The 20,717-nt window shown below is 35.2% G+C and overlaps 1 protein-coding gene across 2 annotated transcripts; it reads left to right on the top strand.

Annotated features, from left to right (window-relative positions):
* Positions 1-8,138: 8,138 nt before the first annotated feature.
* Positions 8,139-16,797, top strand: LOC142340139 (uncharacterized). 2 transcript variants are annotated; one of them, XM_075390610.1, is made up of 7 exons: positions 8,139-8,482; positions 9,126-9,258; positions 9,983-10,188; positions 11,411-11,703; positions 12,220-12,347; positions 15,692-16,167; positions 16,524-16,797. In XM_075390610.1, exons 1-7 carry the CDS (start codon positions 8,347-8,349, stop codon positions 16,568-16,570), a joined length of 1,419 nt encoding a protein of 472 aa, XP_075246725.1. In that variant the 5' UTR covers positions 8,139-8,346; the 3' UTR covers positions 16,571-16,797. The 2 variants fall into 2 exon arrangements, with proteins under 2 accessions (XP_075246725.1, XP_075246726.1); XM_075390611.1 differs by having other exon boundaries at positions 8,143-8,482; positions 11,423-11,703.
* Positions 16,798-20,717: the final 3,920 nt, after the last annotated feature.

The following is a 20,717-nucleotide window of genomic DNA, read 5'->3' as shown; positions in this document are numbered from 1 at the left end:
TTTAAATAATACGGCAAGTAGAGGGCACGTGCGTATAGTAACAAAAGAGCAGAATACAGTGAATTACACCCGAAATAGGATATTTAATTTGTAAAAGAGTCTATTGTTTTTAGTTTAAGAATTCAGTCCATTTAACATCAACTTTGCCCGCAGTTGTCCGAAATTGTCCAAAGTTGTCCGAAATTGCCCAAAGTTGTCCGAAATTGCCCAAAGTTGTCCGAATTTGCCCAAAGTTGTCCGAATTTGCCCAAAGTTTTTCGAATTTGCCCAAAGTTGTCCGAATTTGCCCAAAGTTTTTCGAATTTCCCAAAGTTGTCCGAATTTGCCCACAGATATCCGAAATTCTCCATCCACTTAGTTTTTCCCACCGCTGCAACAAAAAACTTTCACTTAAAGTGCTAATCTATTCTGGTCCCCCCAGATACAAATAGGTCATTCAGATTTAATCAACACCTGTTGCGATAATAGCAGTCAAATAAACTGCCAGTGTAATAAATCTTAAAGCCCAATTGACACTGGAAAAACACTTCAGCATTAGTATATGAATTTATCACAAAAAACGAAGAAAGTCAAACACGAAAATGGGTCTTTCCTGGGTATATAAAGTATTAGATAAATCCGAAATTACAGTAAAATTGCAAAAAGGGGTCTACAATTTCGTGGCGAGGGTTGCTATAATGAAGGAAAGACTCGCGTAAATGCCCGATTTCATACAATTTATCCCAAAAAATTAATCTCTTTCGTGTCAATCAATAAGTCACCGTACTTTTTTTAAGATAAAAGCATAAATTTCAAAAATGAATAGAGCTTTTTAAAATAAAAACTGTGGCCTGAAACTGCAGACAAAGAAAACATCAAAATCAAAACAAATTTTGCCAGATAACAAAGCTGTTTTGGAACGGCATTTTTATACTTGTGGGTAGTTCAAACGTCCGTGCCTACTAATGGGCCTTAAAAGCTCAATCATGCTTGCGTTTGTTCTTCAGATAAATTTAAAGCACGACTTCAAAAACAACACATTAGGTCCAAATTTTTCGGACCTTTGTCCCATAGCATATCAGTCTCGAAACATTGTACTCCATTTGTATATCGTCGGCCCAGAACTGTATCTGTTTTTGTCGGAGCTAAAACTTTGAGAATTTGTCAGTTTTCAGGCACTCGGCGTGTTTTTTTCTGGTTTTTGGCGTGTGTTTACTGGTTTTGGCGGGCTTTTTGCTAATCTTAATACGTTTCTTGCAACATTTTAAGATTGTAATTCTTTATCATGCTCAAAAAGGGCATCGCCCAAAATTTCAAACTTTTTCAAAATTTTCACAATTTATCATGATTTTGCTATGAATATTATGGGAATCAAAAGGATGCACAGACTATTTGCAGAAAAAAAGTATCTATGGGACTTGTCCTGTACATCATGAGTAGTAAGATACTCTTAGGATACACTGATACAGTACTGGGCCGACGATATACAAACCGAATCCAATGTTTCAGCACTGAATTACTATGGCACTAAGGTCCGGGGTACTCTATTGACAGGTGTCTACTCCAGTCTAGACCAGATGGTTATCTTGCAAGATTCTGTCAGAATCTTGCAAACAAACTGCCTATCTTGCAAGATCTGGCAGAAAAAGGGAAATCTTGCAAGACCTTGCAGAAAAATGGTTACGTTGCAAGATCTGCCAGAAAAATGGTCATCTTGCAATACTCTTGCAAGTTCGTTCCGGTCGAGCTGTCCTCTAATTGGCTCTCATTCATGCAACGCAATTTTTGGCCAGAAATTTTCTTAAGAATCAGTTGCGTGTTTTGAAAGAAAAAAAAATTTGAGTAGATTTTTAATCCGGAAATATGAATTATCTGAATAAAAAATTTAAAATATGTCTTTGAGAACTGCTAACACAACATAAATTACTATTAAAAATTATTTTCTTTCGAATTTATCAAGATTTAAAGAACTGCATGTCTAGATTTTATTTCATGATGGAAAAATTTGATATTATTCTTCGCATCTTAAACAGCTTCCTTTCATTTAATTCAGTTCCTTACGCTTAAGTTCTCTTGCCATTGCCCAAAAATGTGATTATTCACGGCTTGCCATTTTTTTGAGCTTCCAGGGACTTCAGAAGTATTTTCGCGCATTTATCTTGCTGTAAGAATGAATTACTCGCAATAATCATTTCAGCTTGTAGGATCTTTTGCAAAAAAATGGATATATTAGAAGATTCTGACAGAGAAATGATTATCTTGTAAGATTCTGGCAGAAAATTTGCTATCTTGCAAGAATCTGGCAGTAAAAAAAGGTTATACTGCAAGTTTCAGACCAAAAAATGGTTATCTTGCAGGTTTCTGGCAGAAAGAATGGATATCTTGCAAGATTCTGACAGAAATCTTGCAATATTATGCATAATCTTACAACATTCTGGCGGAATCTGCCAGAATCTCGCAAGATAAGCATTCTAAATCGACTGGGGTACTGCCAGGTGTATTTCGAATGGTATTATTTGACAGCCTGCGTCTCAAATAAAGTAACCATTTACTTACTTATTGAATAATCACAACTGAAATAAAATTTTCAATTAAGAAACCCCCGTCGATTTCGAATAGTTATCTTGCAAGATTCTGTTAGATTCTTGCAAGATAACCATTCATTCAGCCAGAAACTTGCAAGATAACCATTTTTCTGCCAAAAACTTGCAAGAAAACCATTTTTCTGCCTGAATCTTGCAAGATGGCCATTTTTCTGCCAGAATCTTGTAAGATAGCAATTGAATCTTACAAGATAATGATTTCTCTGTCAGAATCCTCTAATATGTCCACTTTTCTGCACAAGATCCTACAAGATGAATTGATTAATGCGAGTAATTCTGACAGCAAGAGATTTGCACGAAAGCTTTTCTAAAGTCCTTCGAAGCTTAAAAAATGGCACGCCGTGAATAATCACATTTTGTTTGGCATTGGAAAGAAAACTTAAGCGTAAGGAGCTGAATTATATTAAAGGAAGCTGTTTAAGATACAAAGAATAATATCACATAATTTTTCATCAGAGAAGGTAATCTAGACGTGTAGTTATGTAAATCTTGATAAAGTTGAAGGAAAACAGCTTTTAATAGTAATTTATTTTGTGTTAACAGTTCTCAAAGGCAGATTTTTATTCGTTTTTTTTCAGATATTTCAGCTTTCCAGATTTAAAATCCATTTAAAATAATTTTTTTTCTTAATAAACACGCGTCTTGTTCTTAATTAAATTTCTGGTCAAAATGAAATGCGTTGCTTGAATGAGAGCCAATAAGAGGACAACTCGACCCGAGCGAACTTGCAAGACTCCCACAAGATAACCATTTTTCTGGCAGATCTTGCAAGATAACCGTTTTTCTGCCAGGTCTTGCAGGGTAACCCTTTTTCTGCCAGATCTCGCAAGATAGGCAGTTTTTTTGCAAGATTCTGACAGAATCTTGCAAGATAACCATCTGGTCTAGACTGGGGAACATTCTTTAGTCGGTAAAAGGGAGTAAAAACGTAAAAATTAGTGAGAGAAACTTTTAAATTGGCTGTTTGCAGTTCAAATTGACTGCAATCCAATTTGACTGTTTGCTATTTGTACATCACGATAACAAGTATTGAACAAATGTATTTACAGGGAGTAATCGGAGTGTGACCCGGAAGTATTTTTTAGAAAAATTCCACCAAAACATTGCTGTGGTCCTAAAATGAATGTTTACCCAACTTTTGCACTTGAGATTGACTCCTTTGGTGAACCAGTTGTAGTCGCGGTCAAATTTTAGCATTTAAGTTCATGCCTAACACCAATTCGGTTTAAAAAAATTAACTCCAACTGACACTGACACGGTGTCAAATTGAAAATAGTGTAGGAATAATTAAACCTAGAGACAACAAGCAAACAAATTAAGAAAAGTGTTCCAATAGATCCTCAAAGTTACGCTTTTTGTTATGTTTTGCCATTGTTTATCGCCCAAAAATTTGTTCTTTTAAAAACCACCTTGAACACAAATTTGGCGCGCAAAAACAGTCAGCCCGGTAGAATTTAACCTAATGTATATAGCCGTACTGACAAAGTATAAATTTGACAAAATCTCAAATTTTGCAGTGATTCAAAATTTCTATCGAAGCAAAATTTAAGTTTTTCCACTGGAGAGGCAGTAAAGTTTAGCTTTCATATTTTGAAACGATCAAATATAAAAAAGTTATCAATTCTCAGAGCGCATATAGACAGAGCAGCTCTTTTCGATTGAAAAACTAAAATATGCACTTAATGCAATGCGTAAAAAACACGCTTATTAAATTAGTTTTTTTAAAAATTATCTTACATGTTTTTTCATTAGACTCAAAATCATTTTTATTGCTGCTCTAACTTCTGGTTAACATTAAGGAAATATAAATGGTTACTCGAGTTTCTTGACTTGCAGATTTTCAATTTTTCTTGAGCTCTTAAAAGGAAAAGACTCCTGGCCAGCTTTGGAGAGCTCTGGAGAGATACTGGAGAGATACGTTGCAATTAGTTCCTTTTACTGAGAGTCTCGGATCAGTACTGTATCAGAGCTCTGATCATGTCACTTTTTAGACTTGGCACGTCTTAAATCAAGTCGTAAATCTTGGCGAGTCTTGAGTGAAATCTTGGCCAAGACTTGACAAGTCTTGTGCAAGTCTTAACCAGGGCTTGACAAGTCTTGTGCAAATCTTGGTCAAGGCTTGACAAGTCTTGGGTCAAGTATTGCGCACATTTTTTTGTTGATTTACTTTCATTTCACAACGAAATAAGAAGGCCACGACTAACACTCCAAAAATCTTCAAAGTGAAAAAAAAAGCACAAGAGAATACGAGCGCCTCCACAAAGTTCACTTGAACGGGAATGAAAAAATTTCTGATATCTCCCAAAGATACGAGTCTTGGCCACTTTCTTCTGCCAATTGAAAAAATAACTGGTCTCGGAGTGAACATATGGAACATTTGATATGCTCATTTCTGAATTAGATTGGTCAGATTAGCAAATTTATCTTAAACATTTTTATACTAATTTTCTGGCTAATTTCGAAATTCATCAATTATAAATAATATCTTTTTAAAACTCCACTTTGTGTAACTACGCATTAATCAAGACTTGACTCAAGACTTGCCGAGTCTTCGGCAAGACTTGACTTAGACTTGACAAGTCTTGAGCAAGTCTTAAGAATTGAAATAAGACGTGATCAGTACTGGTTTGGTGATTAAAGACGTTTATTTCACTGGTCTTGTATTGATCAAAAGTTGAAACTCGTTCAAGGTTTGCTCCTGTCACGCCATCTCTCCATGCATTTGGAGAAAGTTCCAATTTGTAAAGAGTCCCCCAAACTAAAAATTGCGTGTTAAGAGGACAATTTCAGATTAATATTTACATATATCATTACTCTGGTATCTAACACAAGTTTTAAGTAAACAAGGAGGCTCGTTAAAGTCGATCCGCACATAACATTCTGATCTCGCTCAACCAAGTTTTTGACTTAATTTTCCACCAAAAGAGGAAGACAAAGAAAACTTTTCAAAATTCACTTGTTCTTGAAAATAAATTGATCTATCCACCCAAAAAATCGCTGGAAGCTCTAAACAATAAACAAATGAAATAATAACTCAATGCCGAGCCGATGAAAACTGCTATTACGAAGAATGAGAGACAAGACAAACAACAAAAGCAAATAAAACAATAAGCATTAAGTACGACCAAAACTCAATGTCTACTCATTTTTTAGACCAAAACGCAACGAATGTATAACGAAAGTATAAATATTGAGAATAACCACTTTTTATATTTTTTCGAAAAAAATGGTGCGTTAAAAATACTGATGGGACGAGACAGCAAAAGAGAACCAAAAAATTGGAAAATGTCAAAAAAATCATATAGAAAATTTATGAAAACTCGTAGTATCAACGCCAAAAACAACCAATTAAATATCAAAATAACAATTAAGACTACAAAGAAATTCAGCTGAAAAAGAATGTGACCTCTGTGTTTATTGAGACTACGCTTAAAGATTACGAAAATAAAATTAAAATTGGCAAATCTCGAAAATCTTTTTTTAAAAAAAAAATGACATCAGAACAGTAAGTTTCCAACTGACAAATTCTGAACAATTTAACTTTTTATGGCTTAGGAGGCCAATTCTGTTCTGTAACTAACATAAAAAACAAAAAAAACCTATAGTATTTCAATTAAAAAAACATATATAGCGACCCATTAATCAAAAAATTTTGGAACTATGAAATTCCACATTTAGAACAAAACTAGTCGTGCTCCAACTGATTCTCCATTAATACAAACTTTGTATTAAATGTTACCGAAAGGGTTAATTTGACCAAAAAATAATTACATTAAAAGTAAATGATGAATTTTGGATACAATCGAGTTATATTAACAAAAAAAAACTTTTTTAAGCTTTAGATAATTTCTCTAACAGCTCCCTAGATACCCAATTAGAAAATAAGAAACTTGATTAATTAGACTTAGTCAAAAGAACACAAAAGGTAGATCAAATGCTTGAAAGTCTCGAGAATTTATTAAGATTTTACGAATACAGATTATTGGAGCCATAAAAACCATGAGCTTTACTAATGAAAAATAATAATGTCTTTCCACTAGACCCTATTAGTTTATAAAGGGACCTCTTTTTAATTGAGCCATCATTTGAAGAATAATTTTCTAGTAATTGAGATTTAAAAACAATGAAAAAAAATATACAAAAAAGACACAGTACAGTACACAAAATACACAGGACACAAAGTACAGTACAATCCCAATCCTTTTCCATCGCAAAACTCAATGAGTAGACCAAAACTCGCCTTGCTATCGCTGTTCGGCTTTTAAAAAAGTTGTTTAAAAACATTTCTTTAAAAAAATTTGGCAAGCCAAAAAAGTATATCAAAGAAATCTATTCATCTATTTATAGATATCGGTTTAGCTTACCGGAAGGTAGCAAAAATATTATTTCCAGAAATTTTTCTTAGGGATCGGAGGCATAGTTATTCCATATCTGATCTGCACCACCGGTCAAACTGGACAAATTGGGCGAAACGTGAGTTTTTGATGTCATTTTTAACGAAAGAACTATAAACGCTGAATTTTCAAAATCCTGGGTGACAATTTTACCAGAACAGTTGGTTCAAAAGGTTCACCAACTCTCTTCTATCTTTAAACGTAAAATTATAAAAGGTGAGACTCTTTTTAACCATTTTTTCGCATTTTATCTAAAATTGATCAAAATTTAACCAAAAAATTACAAAAAATGTGAACAAAACAACGGAAGATAGGCTAGAGTTCACAAATCTTTCAACCACCGCAACTCTTCAGAAAAAGCGAACTTCAAAAAAATCCTTTTTATTAGAAATTCTACGCTTGACAAAATTCTTCACGATACCACTCATAATCCTGGGCGATGAATATATCCATGGGCGAAAACTGACTAAAAGCAAAACTGACTGAAAAAGAACTAGTTGAGTATAGTTCCTCCCCCCGCTAAAGTGGGTCGGAAGAATAATAACAGATCTCCTCAAATCATGATTTAGGCTAATTGAAGCTGTTCCCTCGAAAACTGTGACATCCTGAAGGGAGCTATTTGCCAAGTACTCAAGGTAAGGACAAAACGGTCGTAAGTTGCCTCACGACATCGTCAAATTTGGTTTCCAAAACACTAAAACAATCAAAACTGAATTTTCATCGGTTGTTTCATCAATCTTTTTTCATTGTGAGTAGTTTTCATTACGTCATAATCATGTTTTAGCTTATCTATTTTTTAATAAAAAATGAAGATATTTTTATAATCGTGGACTCCATATTGGCCGACAGGGCGTTAAGCTGACAGCCAGAAAGTGAAAAACTTAGCGGTCTAGAATATAGAATGGTGGGGAGGGGGTGGTGGGTACTTCGATGTTTTAGTTTGGCAAATTACAACTCCAGACTTAATCTACTGGAAGCATTTTATGTAATTTTTCGACTAATTTTAGTTGTCGGCTGAACGCACAGTCGGCCAGAATTCTTAGCATCATTTGACGTCATCAAGGTAGCCGCTGTGGTATGTAAAATAGTAAGCAGTTTTTATGCGCATATTAAGTCACTGTGGCGTGTTATTAGCTGTTTGCTGCTAAATAACAAAAAAGTCGGTTTTTTACGAGCACGCATTAGTCGATGTCGACGGAATATTCCATGTTGATGTTGCAAGCCACTGTCGACATTATGTGTACATGATCAAAATTATCAATAAAAGTTTTTTCTATATCAGCAATCCATTTTGAGATAAATTAAGAAGATATCAAGTTAGCTTTGAATAAAACTTGTTCATAGTTTTTAGTGCGTTTCAACGTTCGACGATGAGAATCAGAATCAGTTCCATATCTGCGTTTCTGGTAGTTTTCTTTGGATTGGCCAAGGGTCTGGACCTGAGATGCATGAACGAGATTGAGACCTCGGATGGGGAATGTTTCTACAAACGAAAATGCTGTGCGAGTAAGCTAAGATCTCCTTATGTTTTCATACACAAGAGATATACAAATATTTTTATGCTTAATGACTATAAAATTGAAAGTAGATTACGTACAAAAAAGAACTTTTGGATTTAAGTTGGAATCAAAATTTTTTTTTTGTAGCATATGCTTGAGATGACACCATTCTAGACATAAGGAAAGGAGGGTACAGGTTCAATTAGCAAAGTTTTTTTCAAGATTTAGTTGTGTGAAGCAAAAAGCAACTTTTGTTTTGTGTGAGAAATGAGACAGAAGTATAAATTTTTCAAATTTTTACTTTCTGACTTCTTAGTAGAGAGCCTTGATTGTTGTTGCATATTTTTCACTTTTTTTTCACGTTTTCGGAATTTGTTATTAAATGAATAAAGAGATTTGTTAGATGCTAGATTTTGCCACAAGCATAGATATGAGAGGTGTTAATCAGCCATCAGTCTTTTAATGCTGTAAATAATTCTGTCATTTAAATTATCGCAAATAATTTGACAAAAACAGGAGCCATAATAAACAGGAGACTGAATAAAAGACAAAGATTGATTAAAGATAAAAAATGAAAAGCATATTTGAATATTTTTACTCATTCTCAAAATTCAGGAAGCAATTTCAAAATGTTAGGAGAACTGTTTCAGAGTTTGCATCGGACGCATGTCGTGACGAACTGAGTAAATATGACGCATCTGCTCCAAGAGTCCACTTCCTCGACAACTCCCTCTCATTTGACAGGAAGAGGGACATGCTCTGTGTTCATGGAATTGCCTCACCGTGAGTGTCAATGACTCGATCCCAATTTCTTTTATATTCTCACTCCCAATCATCGTCCTTTCTCGAGGTCTCCTGTGTTTCGCCTGTTTTTTAGGCGAGACAAATGAATAGCTTTTGCAATATTTTCCCCTCTTATTTGGTGACAGGTAACTCATCGGTGTCATTCATCCGGTTCTTTTAGTTCTTCAATATGCAGCTGTGAGCAAGTTTGAACAAGTTCTCGGCGATGTCTTCATCATTTTGCAAATATACGTCGTCTAGTGAAATTAACGAAGTTCGCTGTGTATTATTTACAATGTTACTATGGCTGAATCATAGGTAATACAGTAAATAGTTTTTCAGCAAATTTATTCTAATTCATCAGCCCGTAAAAATTGGAAAAAAATGAGGACAACACATCGAAAACAGGTTGCTCGATTCGGAACCAGATTTGGGGGGAATATCCACAGTCTCATTGGATGATATTGGTTCGAACCTTCAGAAGCTTATATATCAAAATTTCTGAAAAGTTTGGTATCGTAAAGTTTTCTATACCAAACTTTTTAAAGGAATTTTAGTTACGAGTATCCGAAAATTCCGAACACTTATATGCAATCATTGTCTGGATATACAATAAAAATAATTCTAGTTATCCTCTGTAAATGTGTTTGATATATGACATTAACACGATGGAGATACAGTAAATTTCAGTCTTTCCCATTATAGCACAAATCTCAATGTTTAGGCCAGTGGGCGAAAAAATGGACGACCTGCATGGATTTGAGTTTCACGCTCGAAAAGAGGACGCGAGGTCAGGAGTTCAGGACACAACTAGAACCACTTTCATGTTCAGTAACCCCCTCACAGGTCCTGTTACTCGCGACTCGAACCCTTTGGGAGATCTGTTGATGTGTATGCCTCTTGGAAAGAAAATAAACTCTATTTCACCAGGTAAGTTTATTCTTCTGTTGTTTTTGAACAATTGCATTCTCACTTACATTAGTTTTCTCTCCGACCATGAACAAATTTTTATAAAAATGTTGTGTAGAACTGTCTAATAAAAATACTTTGTCTAAACAGACTAAAACATGTGCGTGATTCAACAATTTGTTTTACAAAAAATTAAACCGCTATATTATTCGATACATATAACAATAATACATCTATAATGGTACATGGTACATATGGTACATGGTAAACGTAAGCAAATGCTGATTTATAGTCCATAATAAGTTTTATTCAGTTAATAAACAGAGCACTCTATGCTTTGAGCTTTGATGTGCATCAAATTTTTGATAGCCTATTTTCATGATTGATGATATCAAACCTATGTTCCAAATCATTTTGCATTCTTAAAATGAGAAACGCACTATTGTTAAAAAGACGCCCTCTGATCAGACCCAAGTCAAGGACAAACGATGTGTTTCCCGATAAAAATTAAAGGCACTGGAGATTATTTCCACAGCACAAGAATTTGTTCATTGCTTTGATTTGGTCTGATCAGAGATTACTTCTGTTTGGTATGGTCTAATCAGATGTCATGGTTACATCCAGGGTCAATTTTGAGAGCAAAATAGCTTGATCAGAGATCACTTCCTTCTGGGGATGGCCTGATTAGTGGATTATCCGACGCATATTGATTAGGGTCTCGTCACCGGTCTTTTTGATCCAATAAAATTATCTATTTCTAAAAGTAGAATAAACAAAATTCGGGTTAAAACAACTTTTTTTAACTTAATTAAATTCTCTTAAACAACACTTGGTCTGAGAAAATTTTGACTAGAGGCCGTTCGAAGCGCTCAAACAAATATCTGGACAACAGTCTGGAAAAACCATGGACCTCTATCTTATGAAAATGGTATGATCATAGACTTTTGTCATAAGAGTTGCTCATCAGAGGCAGTTTGGAGTGTACAGACGTCCTCTGAATGATCTGGAAGTGATCTGGGACAAAACGAATACTGACATTGGTCTGGTTTGGAACTGGTCTTAGTTCCCTTGGATCTTATCTATAACTCTGAGCACACATACAGCGAACACAAGGTTTCAAGGGGACAAAAGCTATAGTCATAAATAAGATATCACTTTGATCTTCTATAGTCTGATTAGTGCCCCGAAGATACGTAAGAAACCGTTCATATGTTTGGTTCTAATTTTTTTAACCACATTTTAGATTCACATTTAGGTGGTACGGTGTTCATCAGTTTGCAGATGATTCCGTTGAAACCAGAGAAAGGAGAGAATCCAATAGAGTACCCGGGCTATCAATATCTTCACCTGCTGGACACCCCTGAGATCAAAAGGAGGGGGAGGTGTGAACTAGTTTCAGTTAAGAGGGTACCCTATAAACCGGAGATGGTGATTGAGTCCCCTGTTACTGTCCCTGTGAATGGACAAGTGCTTGGCAATAAATCTCGAGGGAACATATTGACAAGCAACAATGGAGGATCTTCAAACAATGCATCGGTACTTTGTAATCCATACTTACAAACCATACTTCCATACTAACAATAGTTTCGAGAAATCGTGTTTAAAGTTAACTGTAATTAACGCAGACTCTAATTTTTTAATAATGTTTGTAAAGTTTTCTGGTGCCTTTTTTTATTTTGGTTCCGATTTCAAGTTAAATCCACTGTAGCACGAGATGCGATTATTTCGACATAATACTTGTTACAATGGATTCTGCTTGAAATTGTCTAATTGTATGAGCTGCAGATCACTGACGGGAAATATCCGGGAGCAAAAACATGAGAAAGTAGCGAGAGTGATTCCATTGAATTAAAAGGGTTAATTTCTGGACCAGTTCACGAGAAGTAATTCGCCAGTTTACCTAAGCTAAAGATAACCACGTCTTAAGCAGTTCAACTTTAAAGCGACTATGGCCTGGTTTGTTCAATCGGGCTAACTGACTTCTAAATAATTTCGAATTTTTCACCACTGTTGCCGCGGATGACAACAGGCGGCAGAGAATTATCTTTTCAGGGCCAAACTGAAACGAATGCCAACTGGTTTGTCAAAAATTGGACTGCTATCACGATGACTGCGACTTTCCTCCTATTGTTGGCTCTCTTCGTCGCTGGCATCACATTCGCGGCTCTCAAATGCATCAAGTATGTGTAGTTTTAAAACGTATGATGTATATTTGTTCAGACACACATAGTGGAGGTGGAACAATATACTCAAATTGTTTTTTTTTGTTCAGTCAATTTTGGCCGATCGACATAATTATCGTAAAGAATCGAGAGTGCTAACACTAGAAAGCTCTTCCAGCATAGAATTTGAAGTTATAAAGATTCTTTGAAGTTCTTTTTTTCGAAGAGTTATCAAGGTGTAAAGTTTTAGTGAAAAGTTCACAATGGGCGTGATTTTATTCAATTTTAGCGTCCTTTTTAATCAATTTCAGATTTTTTTGTATCAAAAAGTTGAATAAAATTTGGTTTTTAGATAAAAATTTGATGGATAAAATTTGGAATAATTTGCTGTTCCTTAAAAACGAGCAGCCAAAAAAATGCTAGTTGTGGTTTCATTAGTAAGTTTACAATCCAAAAGATTCAAAATATATATTGAGAGCTGATTTTTCCATTTTTTTCATGTTTTTGTTTTTCCTGATGTTATTCAGAGACAAATCACTTTACACTTCAAGGTTCCATTATTAAATAAACCCATATATTATCCGATGAGGCACAATGGACAATAGTTTTGTTCCGAGGAGCCATCGCTCATGGTTTTGATGGCTTCAAAAAATCCTTTTCCTACTTTTTAGTGAATTTTTGTGTTTTGACTGCATTTGTGGCAGTTTTGTAGTCCTAAGACTTAGTATCGTTGAAAAAATGCCACTGGTTTCTCAAAGCAGATTTCGTCATTTTTTCTATTGCTTTGAATGCATACCTAATGTTTATAAGTCTCTGAATCTTTTTTTTCAATAAACCTTACACGATTTTTGAAAATCTTTTTTTTTGAAAATAACTCATTTCTGTAATTTTGTTGGTCGGTCGCACTATTGCAAGGCACCATAAGCCCAAAGTTGAAAGAACAACTAAACTGGTCAGCGGTTTTTCCTATTTCTAATTGTTTTACGTTTTTAACGTTATAAGTTCTTATAATTGTTTTTCACTTTTGATTTTTTTTCGAAACTTTGGTTCTTTTTTGATAATTTATCAAGTTATCACAAAAAATAAAGTTCCCATTGGTGTTGAAAAAAGTTTGAGCTGAATATTAAAACTTATCAGCGAATAGTTTTTTCTATGGCTTCAAAGCTTCGAGAATCTCTTCTTGAAGTTTTTGTTTGACTACTCGATTTTTGCGTGTATTTGCTTTGTTTTTTGTAATCAGGGGATTTATTCTGATTAGTGATAAATCTCATTGGATATGAATTGCGTCAATTCATTTTTTCCCAAAGTTTCCAAAGATTGACATTTTTCACTAATAACTCTGAACAATCTCTCGCAATTTTTTATCCAGTTTTTCCTTTAATTGTTTTTCTTTATGTAGTCCTACCGAAGTTTCTAATTAATAACAGATATCATTTGCTTATCTGTAGAGATTTATTGAGTTTGTTCAAGGCCATAAGATGAAAGCAAATGGTTTTGATGATTTTGATCTTTTTCGATTTAGAGAAAATCAGATTTTTTTTGAATTTTTTGAGTTTTGATTTTCATTTTTTTTTGTCATTTTGAAACTTGGTGTCTTCAATGAGAGGTCCCATTTACTTTTTTGCTTTAAACTTCAATCCTTTTGTTGGTCTTAGGTTGCAATTGATGTTTTATAACTTGTACCGCATGCCTTTTTTGCTATTGATCAATTTTTTATTGTTTTTATGTTGTCCTTCAAAATATTCGTGTTTAAAACAAGTCTCATTGTTTTCCAAATGAGACACAAGTGAACATCGAATCACTATGCAAAATTTTAACATTATAGCTGATAATTTCAACAGCTTCATTATTTTGTGTTTTCGTACGTTAATTATAATTTTTTCTCTTGTTAATCTGTGGTTATTCCGCAGTCTTTTTCTACCACTTATTCTCACACACCTACTAATTTTATAAAGACCTATTACTGAATCTGTTTAGAATTGTCACGTTAATAATGATTTTTATGACATTTCAAAGTTTTTGGCTTAAAATACTCGGTGGATTTTTGATCTTCGCCCCGTATTTTCTGATTGTTGACTGGTTATCTTGTCCCACTGTGTATGAGTTCAATTTGTTTGTCGTTCAATATAACTGTTTTTTGGTTCTTTTTTCATGTTATTTCGACTTTGTTATTATATGTTTTGGAATATATGTAATTGGATTTTGAGTTTTTACCCTATTTATTTTTGTTTTCTTTTAATTTGTTGTTTGTAGAACCTTGTAATGTTATTCACACCAGTATTCATTACCTCTTTAAATGTGGATGGGTGGCGTCGGAGCATTACTGAGCCTCCTTGTTCTAATACATATCGTTGGTTTTTTCAACAAGTATAACTTTTTCTCTTCGATAAAAACAATTTGAGCATTTTCAAAAAAAGTACTGAAAAAACTGAAAAATGAAAGAGACAGATTTAAAGTTAAAGATTGACAAAACAATGTTTATCTTCTAATTTTCTACTGAATGAAAAAATAGGAACAAATTAATGGAACCAGAGGTTTTTGAAAATTGAGCGGAAGGTATACGAATCGGTTAACCAAATCAAACAATAGTTTTCCCAATTATACAAAATAATTGAATAGTTTTGGAAAAGAACGCCATGACTCGCGGTCCATGACAATGCTTTAGTGGTCTGTGGAACTTCATACGAACTATCACAGCCGAATCTAACATTAGAACCACACACCGGGCTTTTTTTCGTGGGAGTTAAATTTCTTAGATTCACAATAATACTGTATCCACACTCCTGCTAGTAGATGGCATCTGTATTTAAGCCACTTTTCTCTTTCGAATCCCTAATTTTCAAAGCTGTTAGGTACTTATGAAATCCTGTATCAAATTTAGTGATGAAATCTCACAGCTGGAGGAAACATTTCGAAAATTGCAGACAGCCAGTTTGTGTTATTGATTTCGTCCAGACTGAATTGAGGGCCGATGAAATTTACTGCTTAAAAAAACAAAATTTTGGGGGATGTGATATTAGGCGAAAACTCGATTAGGCGATAATAAATTTTGTGACCACTGGGAGAAAACTTTCAACCTAAGTGTTGTGTACGTTGGGCAAAAACCAATTAACACACTAAAGGATACTACGTACTTGATAGTACACTATGCTAAAAATCATTTTGACGTAAGAACAATTGTTAGGGACATTTGACTACTGTCGTATAAAGTTATAACTTCAAGTGGATTTTGGGGTACCGTCTTTAAGCGTTTTAATTGGTTATCGCCTAATGGCAACAAACTTTTTTTGAAATTGCCCCCCCCCCCCCCCCCCCCACTCCAATATACATATCTCAAATTTTTTATAAGAAAACTTTTTAAGATCGAAAAAGCGTAACATCCGCAGACAGGACCACCAGGTTGCGAATCCTGACGCACTGGTCCACTACCCACACCCTCTCTTCATCCCGTACCCCACTGCTGAGAACCAGAACCTAGGCAACGAGAGAGCAGCGCACAATTCAACCCGCGAGAACAAGAGGACAATAAGGCCAATAACCCATAGAGCTGGGACTGTAAGCATTGCTGGGTTTAACGATGATCAGCCGATGTATCATGTTTTGGATCGGAGTGATTCTGGGACGACATCACATCAGTACTGCGACATTGACTACGATGCCATGACTTCTGTTCGACCTGCCGAAAGAACAGCAGAGGATGAAGTGGAAATGATGGAATTTTCACGATGCAAAAACAAGCGGTCCAAACTCAGAGTCGAACTTACGCCGCCTGACTCGTCTACTACAAGGACCGGAAGAGACGAAAATGACATTGAAGACAATCAGCAAACCACAAGAGGTTAGTTGTTCAAACCCATTTTATTGTAATCGAACAATTTCCCTCAATTTCAGATAGGAAGATAATTCTGATATCATTGATTTTATAACACATCTTACGTGTCGCCCATGAATTTACATCCGGGATTTGTGAGAAGCGTAAAACTAATCCTCTCAGAAACTTTATCCAAAACTAATTCATAGTTCATTTTCTCCATTTAAAAAGATTTGATGAACTGCAGGAGGAGACATGAGATTTTTTTTGTCGCGACAGCAATATTCTCCTCATCTTAACTTTCAAACAAGAGACTGAATTAATTTTTAATCAGTAGTTTATTTTATATTTCAACTTGATTGAGGCTTAAACTCATATTTCAGATGACAACAATGAAGATGGACCGTCGAATGTTACTTCATCAGTCTGATTCTGATAATTACTGAAGGTCAAAGCCCCAACTGCGGGATGCTTCATTCCTAGTCCGCTTTCGACTAAAACTGACTACGGTAAAAGACGGTCACATCAAAACACGAACTTCAATTATTGTACAGACAGCATTATATTTTGATGGTTATAAATGATTGCACGCCAAGTAGTATTTATTTTGAGATTGTTAAATTATAACTAACGAATAACAAATGACGTGTTCGGATATTTTTTTTACAATCAAGTTTAGCAAAAAAGCTATCGTGAATCGAGCAATCGAGAGTATAAATCGTGATTTTTCATTTGCGGTTTCAATATATTCCTCAAAATAGCATTGAAAAAAAATAATGAGGGGGTAGAGACAATCTTTGGGACAAAAATATTTGAAGCTAACATGGAGGCTGGGTAATGTGAGTTAACGCAAAGTGTTAAGACTCCACTCATTTTTATCAGTTGGTCATGGCTCTCGTTGGGCGAGAACTTGATATTGTCTTTAAAATGTTCCATCCGCTTAATTACCAGCCGTCTGACCCTAAGCAAATTTTGCTCTCCAACGGGACGGGATTTGTAATTATACTTGCTATCTGTCTTTAGATATCACGAGAAATCTCCTCAACATTTTGGCTGAAGAATTTAAAACGTAAATTTGATAGTACCTTATAAAAGTTTATGTAATTAAAAAACAACACGAGCGTAGTTCATGCGCATGAAAATTGTGTTAACTTCAATAAACTAAGTGGGCAATATTTAATCTCGTAAAAGAGTTTAAAATCGCAAATTGAACTACAGTTCAAATTGAATTGGGTTGTTTTCACTAAAGTCACCCTCGAACATTGATTTAATCACTTTAAAAACCTTGTGACATTTCAGTAGATAGGATAGCAATTGTCTTGCTAATGCTGTCTGAACTAAGTGAGGTGGATTCGTGGTACAAATCCCTATTCGAACTTAAGGCTTGAATTTTCGGGTTATCCAACTAAAGATGGAAATCTGACGCGATTCCACTTTGAGAATCTTGCTTGGAAAATTGTTTCCAATTTTCAATTACTTCGGACTAAAAACTAGAGAGTTAGAAGAACAACTGAATTTGATTATTGTTATGATAAGAAAAAAAATAAGTGAAAGTGATGAAAGTGGGCGATGTGAACAAACTGGACAAACTCCTTCCAACTATTTTTTTAAGTGCCATAAAGGAAGTCATGAATAAATAATATCTGATAGGTCAAGGTTAATAAGGTTTAGTACATAATTGATTAATGTACCGCATATACCTCGCCTTGACAAAATTGAGAGCAAGAGAGTTGAGAGAAAAATAAGATTATTTACACAATTTAGCTAAATGATATATATTAAGAAAAATATTTGCTGGTTGTCATATTTAATTATTGGTTAAGTATTGCATTGTTGAAAATAACACTAAAACATGGGAAACTTTAAGGGAGAACAGAAACCAATGAGTATGCATTAGTAGTGAGTTCCCGTAGTATTTAAAGAAATATGATAAAAGTAGCACATAACCAAAGCGACTAAATTGTTTAGCAAAAAATAACTGAAAAGGGGTCATGAAAGATTGACAAATTGAAGACATGACAAATGAAATAAACTGGATCATCAGAAATGATAAATTATTTGAGATTGAAAATGTTTGTGGAATATCAGTTTTTAGTTTTACAAGAATTGTTTGTTACAAAAAGACATTAAATTTGATTCTCCGCAGATGCTGATCTCACTTTTTTCTCACAGAGTCATATTATGGTGGTGATGAAGTTGAAAGTCAGATTCGTGGGTCGGTAGGGGCTGCCTACCGGAAGTTTGCAGTTCAACTCTTCTGGTGGTGGTTGAGTAGATTCTTCCTGTATAATTGTCGCAATCACAAGATTTTCAGTACATGCTCTTTTTCTGATTCAATTACGCAGCAAACCGAATGTTTGAAGCCATAATAGACTGGTGCCCGTCTGTTTCGTTTACTTGTTGATGTCGATGGCGTTTAGGTTGAAGTAGCAGTAGATGCATTGGGAGTTGTAGTAACTCTCCCTCGACTGTTAACTGGTTGTTGTTTTGTCGGCATACGTGCTGTCATAGATTTAGAGAAGTTACTATTTGTTGAGGAAACGCCAGAAGGATTGTCATTATGTCGATGTCTGACTTTTTTATACCCCCTTGATATTTCCTTTTCAATTCCTTGGAATGTTGCGCAATTTTCTCTTCGGTAGTTTTCTCTTACGGAAGAGGTCGACGCTGTGCGTATTTCCAAAGAGGTGTATTACGTTCGTCTTTGGTACCGATATCGCCAATGTCAATTTTGCAAACACGAACTTTCGGAACTCAAGGCCCTTGGATTACAGTCGTAGTGAGAGAAGTACGAAGAACTGTGCTTCCTGGTTCAAGGGTGTCCCAAAGTACGCGAAAGTCCTTCTTCGACCGTGTTGTCACCTTCTGGGCTAGCTGAAGTTCTAATGACTTTTGGGTCAAGGAATGGGGCTCGTCAGTTTCGGGGGAAAGGTGAATCGTGACATTGATTTGTTTTAGTCGCCGTTGTATCGTCAACCATCATCAGTTTCGGTTTTGTTCATTGTTTCATCAATCAGGAGATTACTTCGCTCACCCGAATTCCATGCGTTATTGTCCAAATCATCTTCAATTGGGACAGTGTCAGCGTCTAGATAGTGATTCAGTAATTGTTCCTATGTCAAATTTGTTGAATTTGGAAACCTACTTATATTTCAAAGTGGGTGTTCGGTTTTCTGCCAAAATGTGCTTAGTAAGGTGTTACATTTGTTGCCTTATGATTACATATGTTTAATTGTTAAACTATCGACTTTATTGATTCTTTTTTTGTAATTCTGTTATTTGTACTTGCTAATTTCATACAACATAAGCGTTTATGATAATTTGAAGCAATCGTTCTACTAATCATTAGAAATATTGCTTGATCTAAACGAATAATATGTGGAACCCAAAGGCTGTGAATATATTCATCTAACAACTTTACTACGTTGAGTTCATTTGTTTTATCAATTAAATCTACTGTTGGGTTTTTTAAGAAGAGGTCGATACATGCAAGGCCTGGATGTTTTTCATTTGCAATTGGTCCGCCAAAATCAATCTGGTTTTCTTCATTTTGTTCAGAACAATTTTTGTGAGGTTTCCACTTTGATGCAGGAAAAACTGGTTTGAGGTTCTTACCTACATCGGTACAAGGTTTGGACTTTGCCAATTTTCTGAGGATTGGACATGAAGGGCCAAAAATGCGTAGTCTGCGGGCGAGATCATGCGCCACATCCCGGGGTGGGTACGCTGGAGTCTTTCCAGTACCGGGTCTTGAATTGAACTGGAAATTGCTCCTGGTTCGTCCACAAAAACACACCCCAACCAGACGTGGAGATCGCGCCAGTATGAGTGCATATTAGGATTAACATCCTTATATCTCTGTTTGTCGTTCTGTAATATAGAGTCTCGAACATTTTGGAGGTCGGCGTCCCTATTGATAAGTGCTGCTAGGAATCTTTTAGTGAAGAGTTATGTTAAATTGTTTTCGAAAACCTATTTTTTCGACAGTTCTAAATTGGGCTTGTTGGTCCTTCATTGAACGATCGGGTTGTACTTCTTCTGAATTGGGAGTAGAATGGAATGTTACTCGTACTGGATTTGTGGAGGGAGTTTGTAGTGATGCCATTGGGTTACTCATTTCTATTGGGTTAGAGGAGTAGAATTCTACTATGTTTGCAAATCGAGTTTGAATCAATTAAGTGTACTAGAGTTTAAGGTAAAAAGGAATATGGAATGGTTTATTTGCTGAGTATTAGTGGCACATGTGGAATGTGCAGCATTTATTGCTTTAATGTGATGTGATTGAGAGATTGGCGGTGCTGAATAAAAATAAATTGCTGCAATCGTGTCAAGAATGCAGGTCTCTGTTGCAACCAATAATTCCTCATCATATTTGTTTGTAACTTTCCCTTTTTGATTTGGTTGGCGGAAAATGTAATCTACCTCTCCCCTTTTGCCACCTGGTATGAGTTCAATGTTAAAGTCGAAGGGTACTTGTTGCCCAAATGTACTTGCGCATTGACTGGTTCTACTTGTCTTAGATTCTGTTGTTTGTGAAGACTGCTACGGAATTGTCTTCGAGTTCATTGTAGTCAGAG

Source organism: Convolutriloba macropyga, chromosome 5 (assembly GCF_964194025.1).
Source record: "Convolutriloba macropyga chromosome 5, txConMacr16.3, whole genome shotgun sequence".
Lineage (NCBI taxonomy): Eukaryota > Metazoa > Xenacoelomorpha > Acoela > Convolutidae > Convolutriloba > Convolutriloba macropyga.
This window is presented reverse-complemented; position numbering and strand designations above follow the sequence as displayed.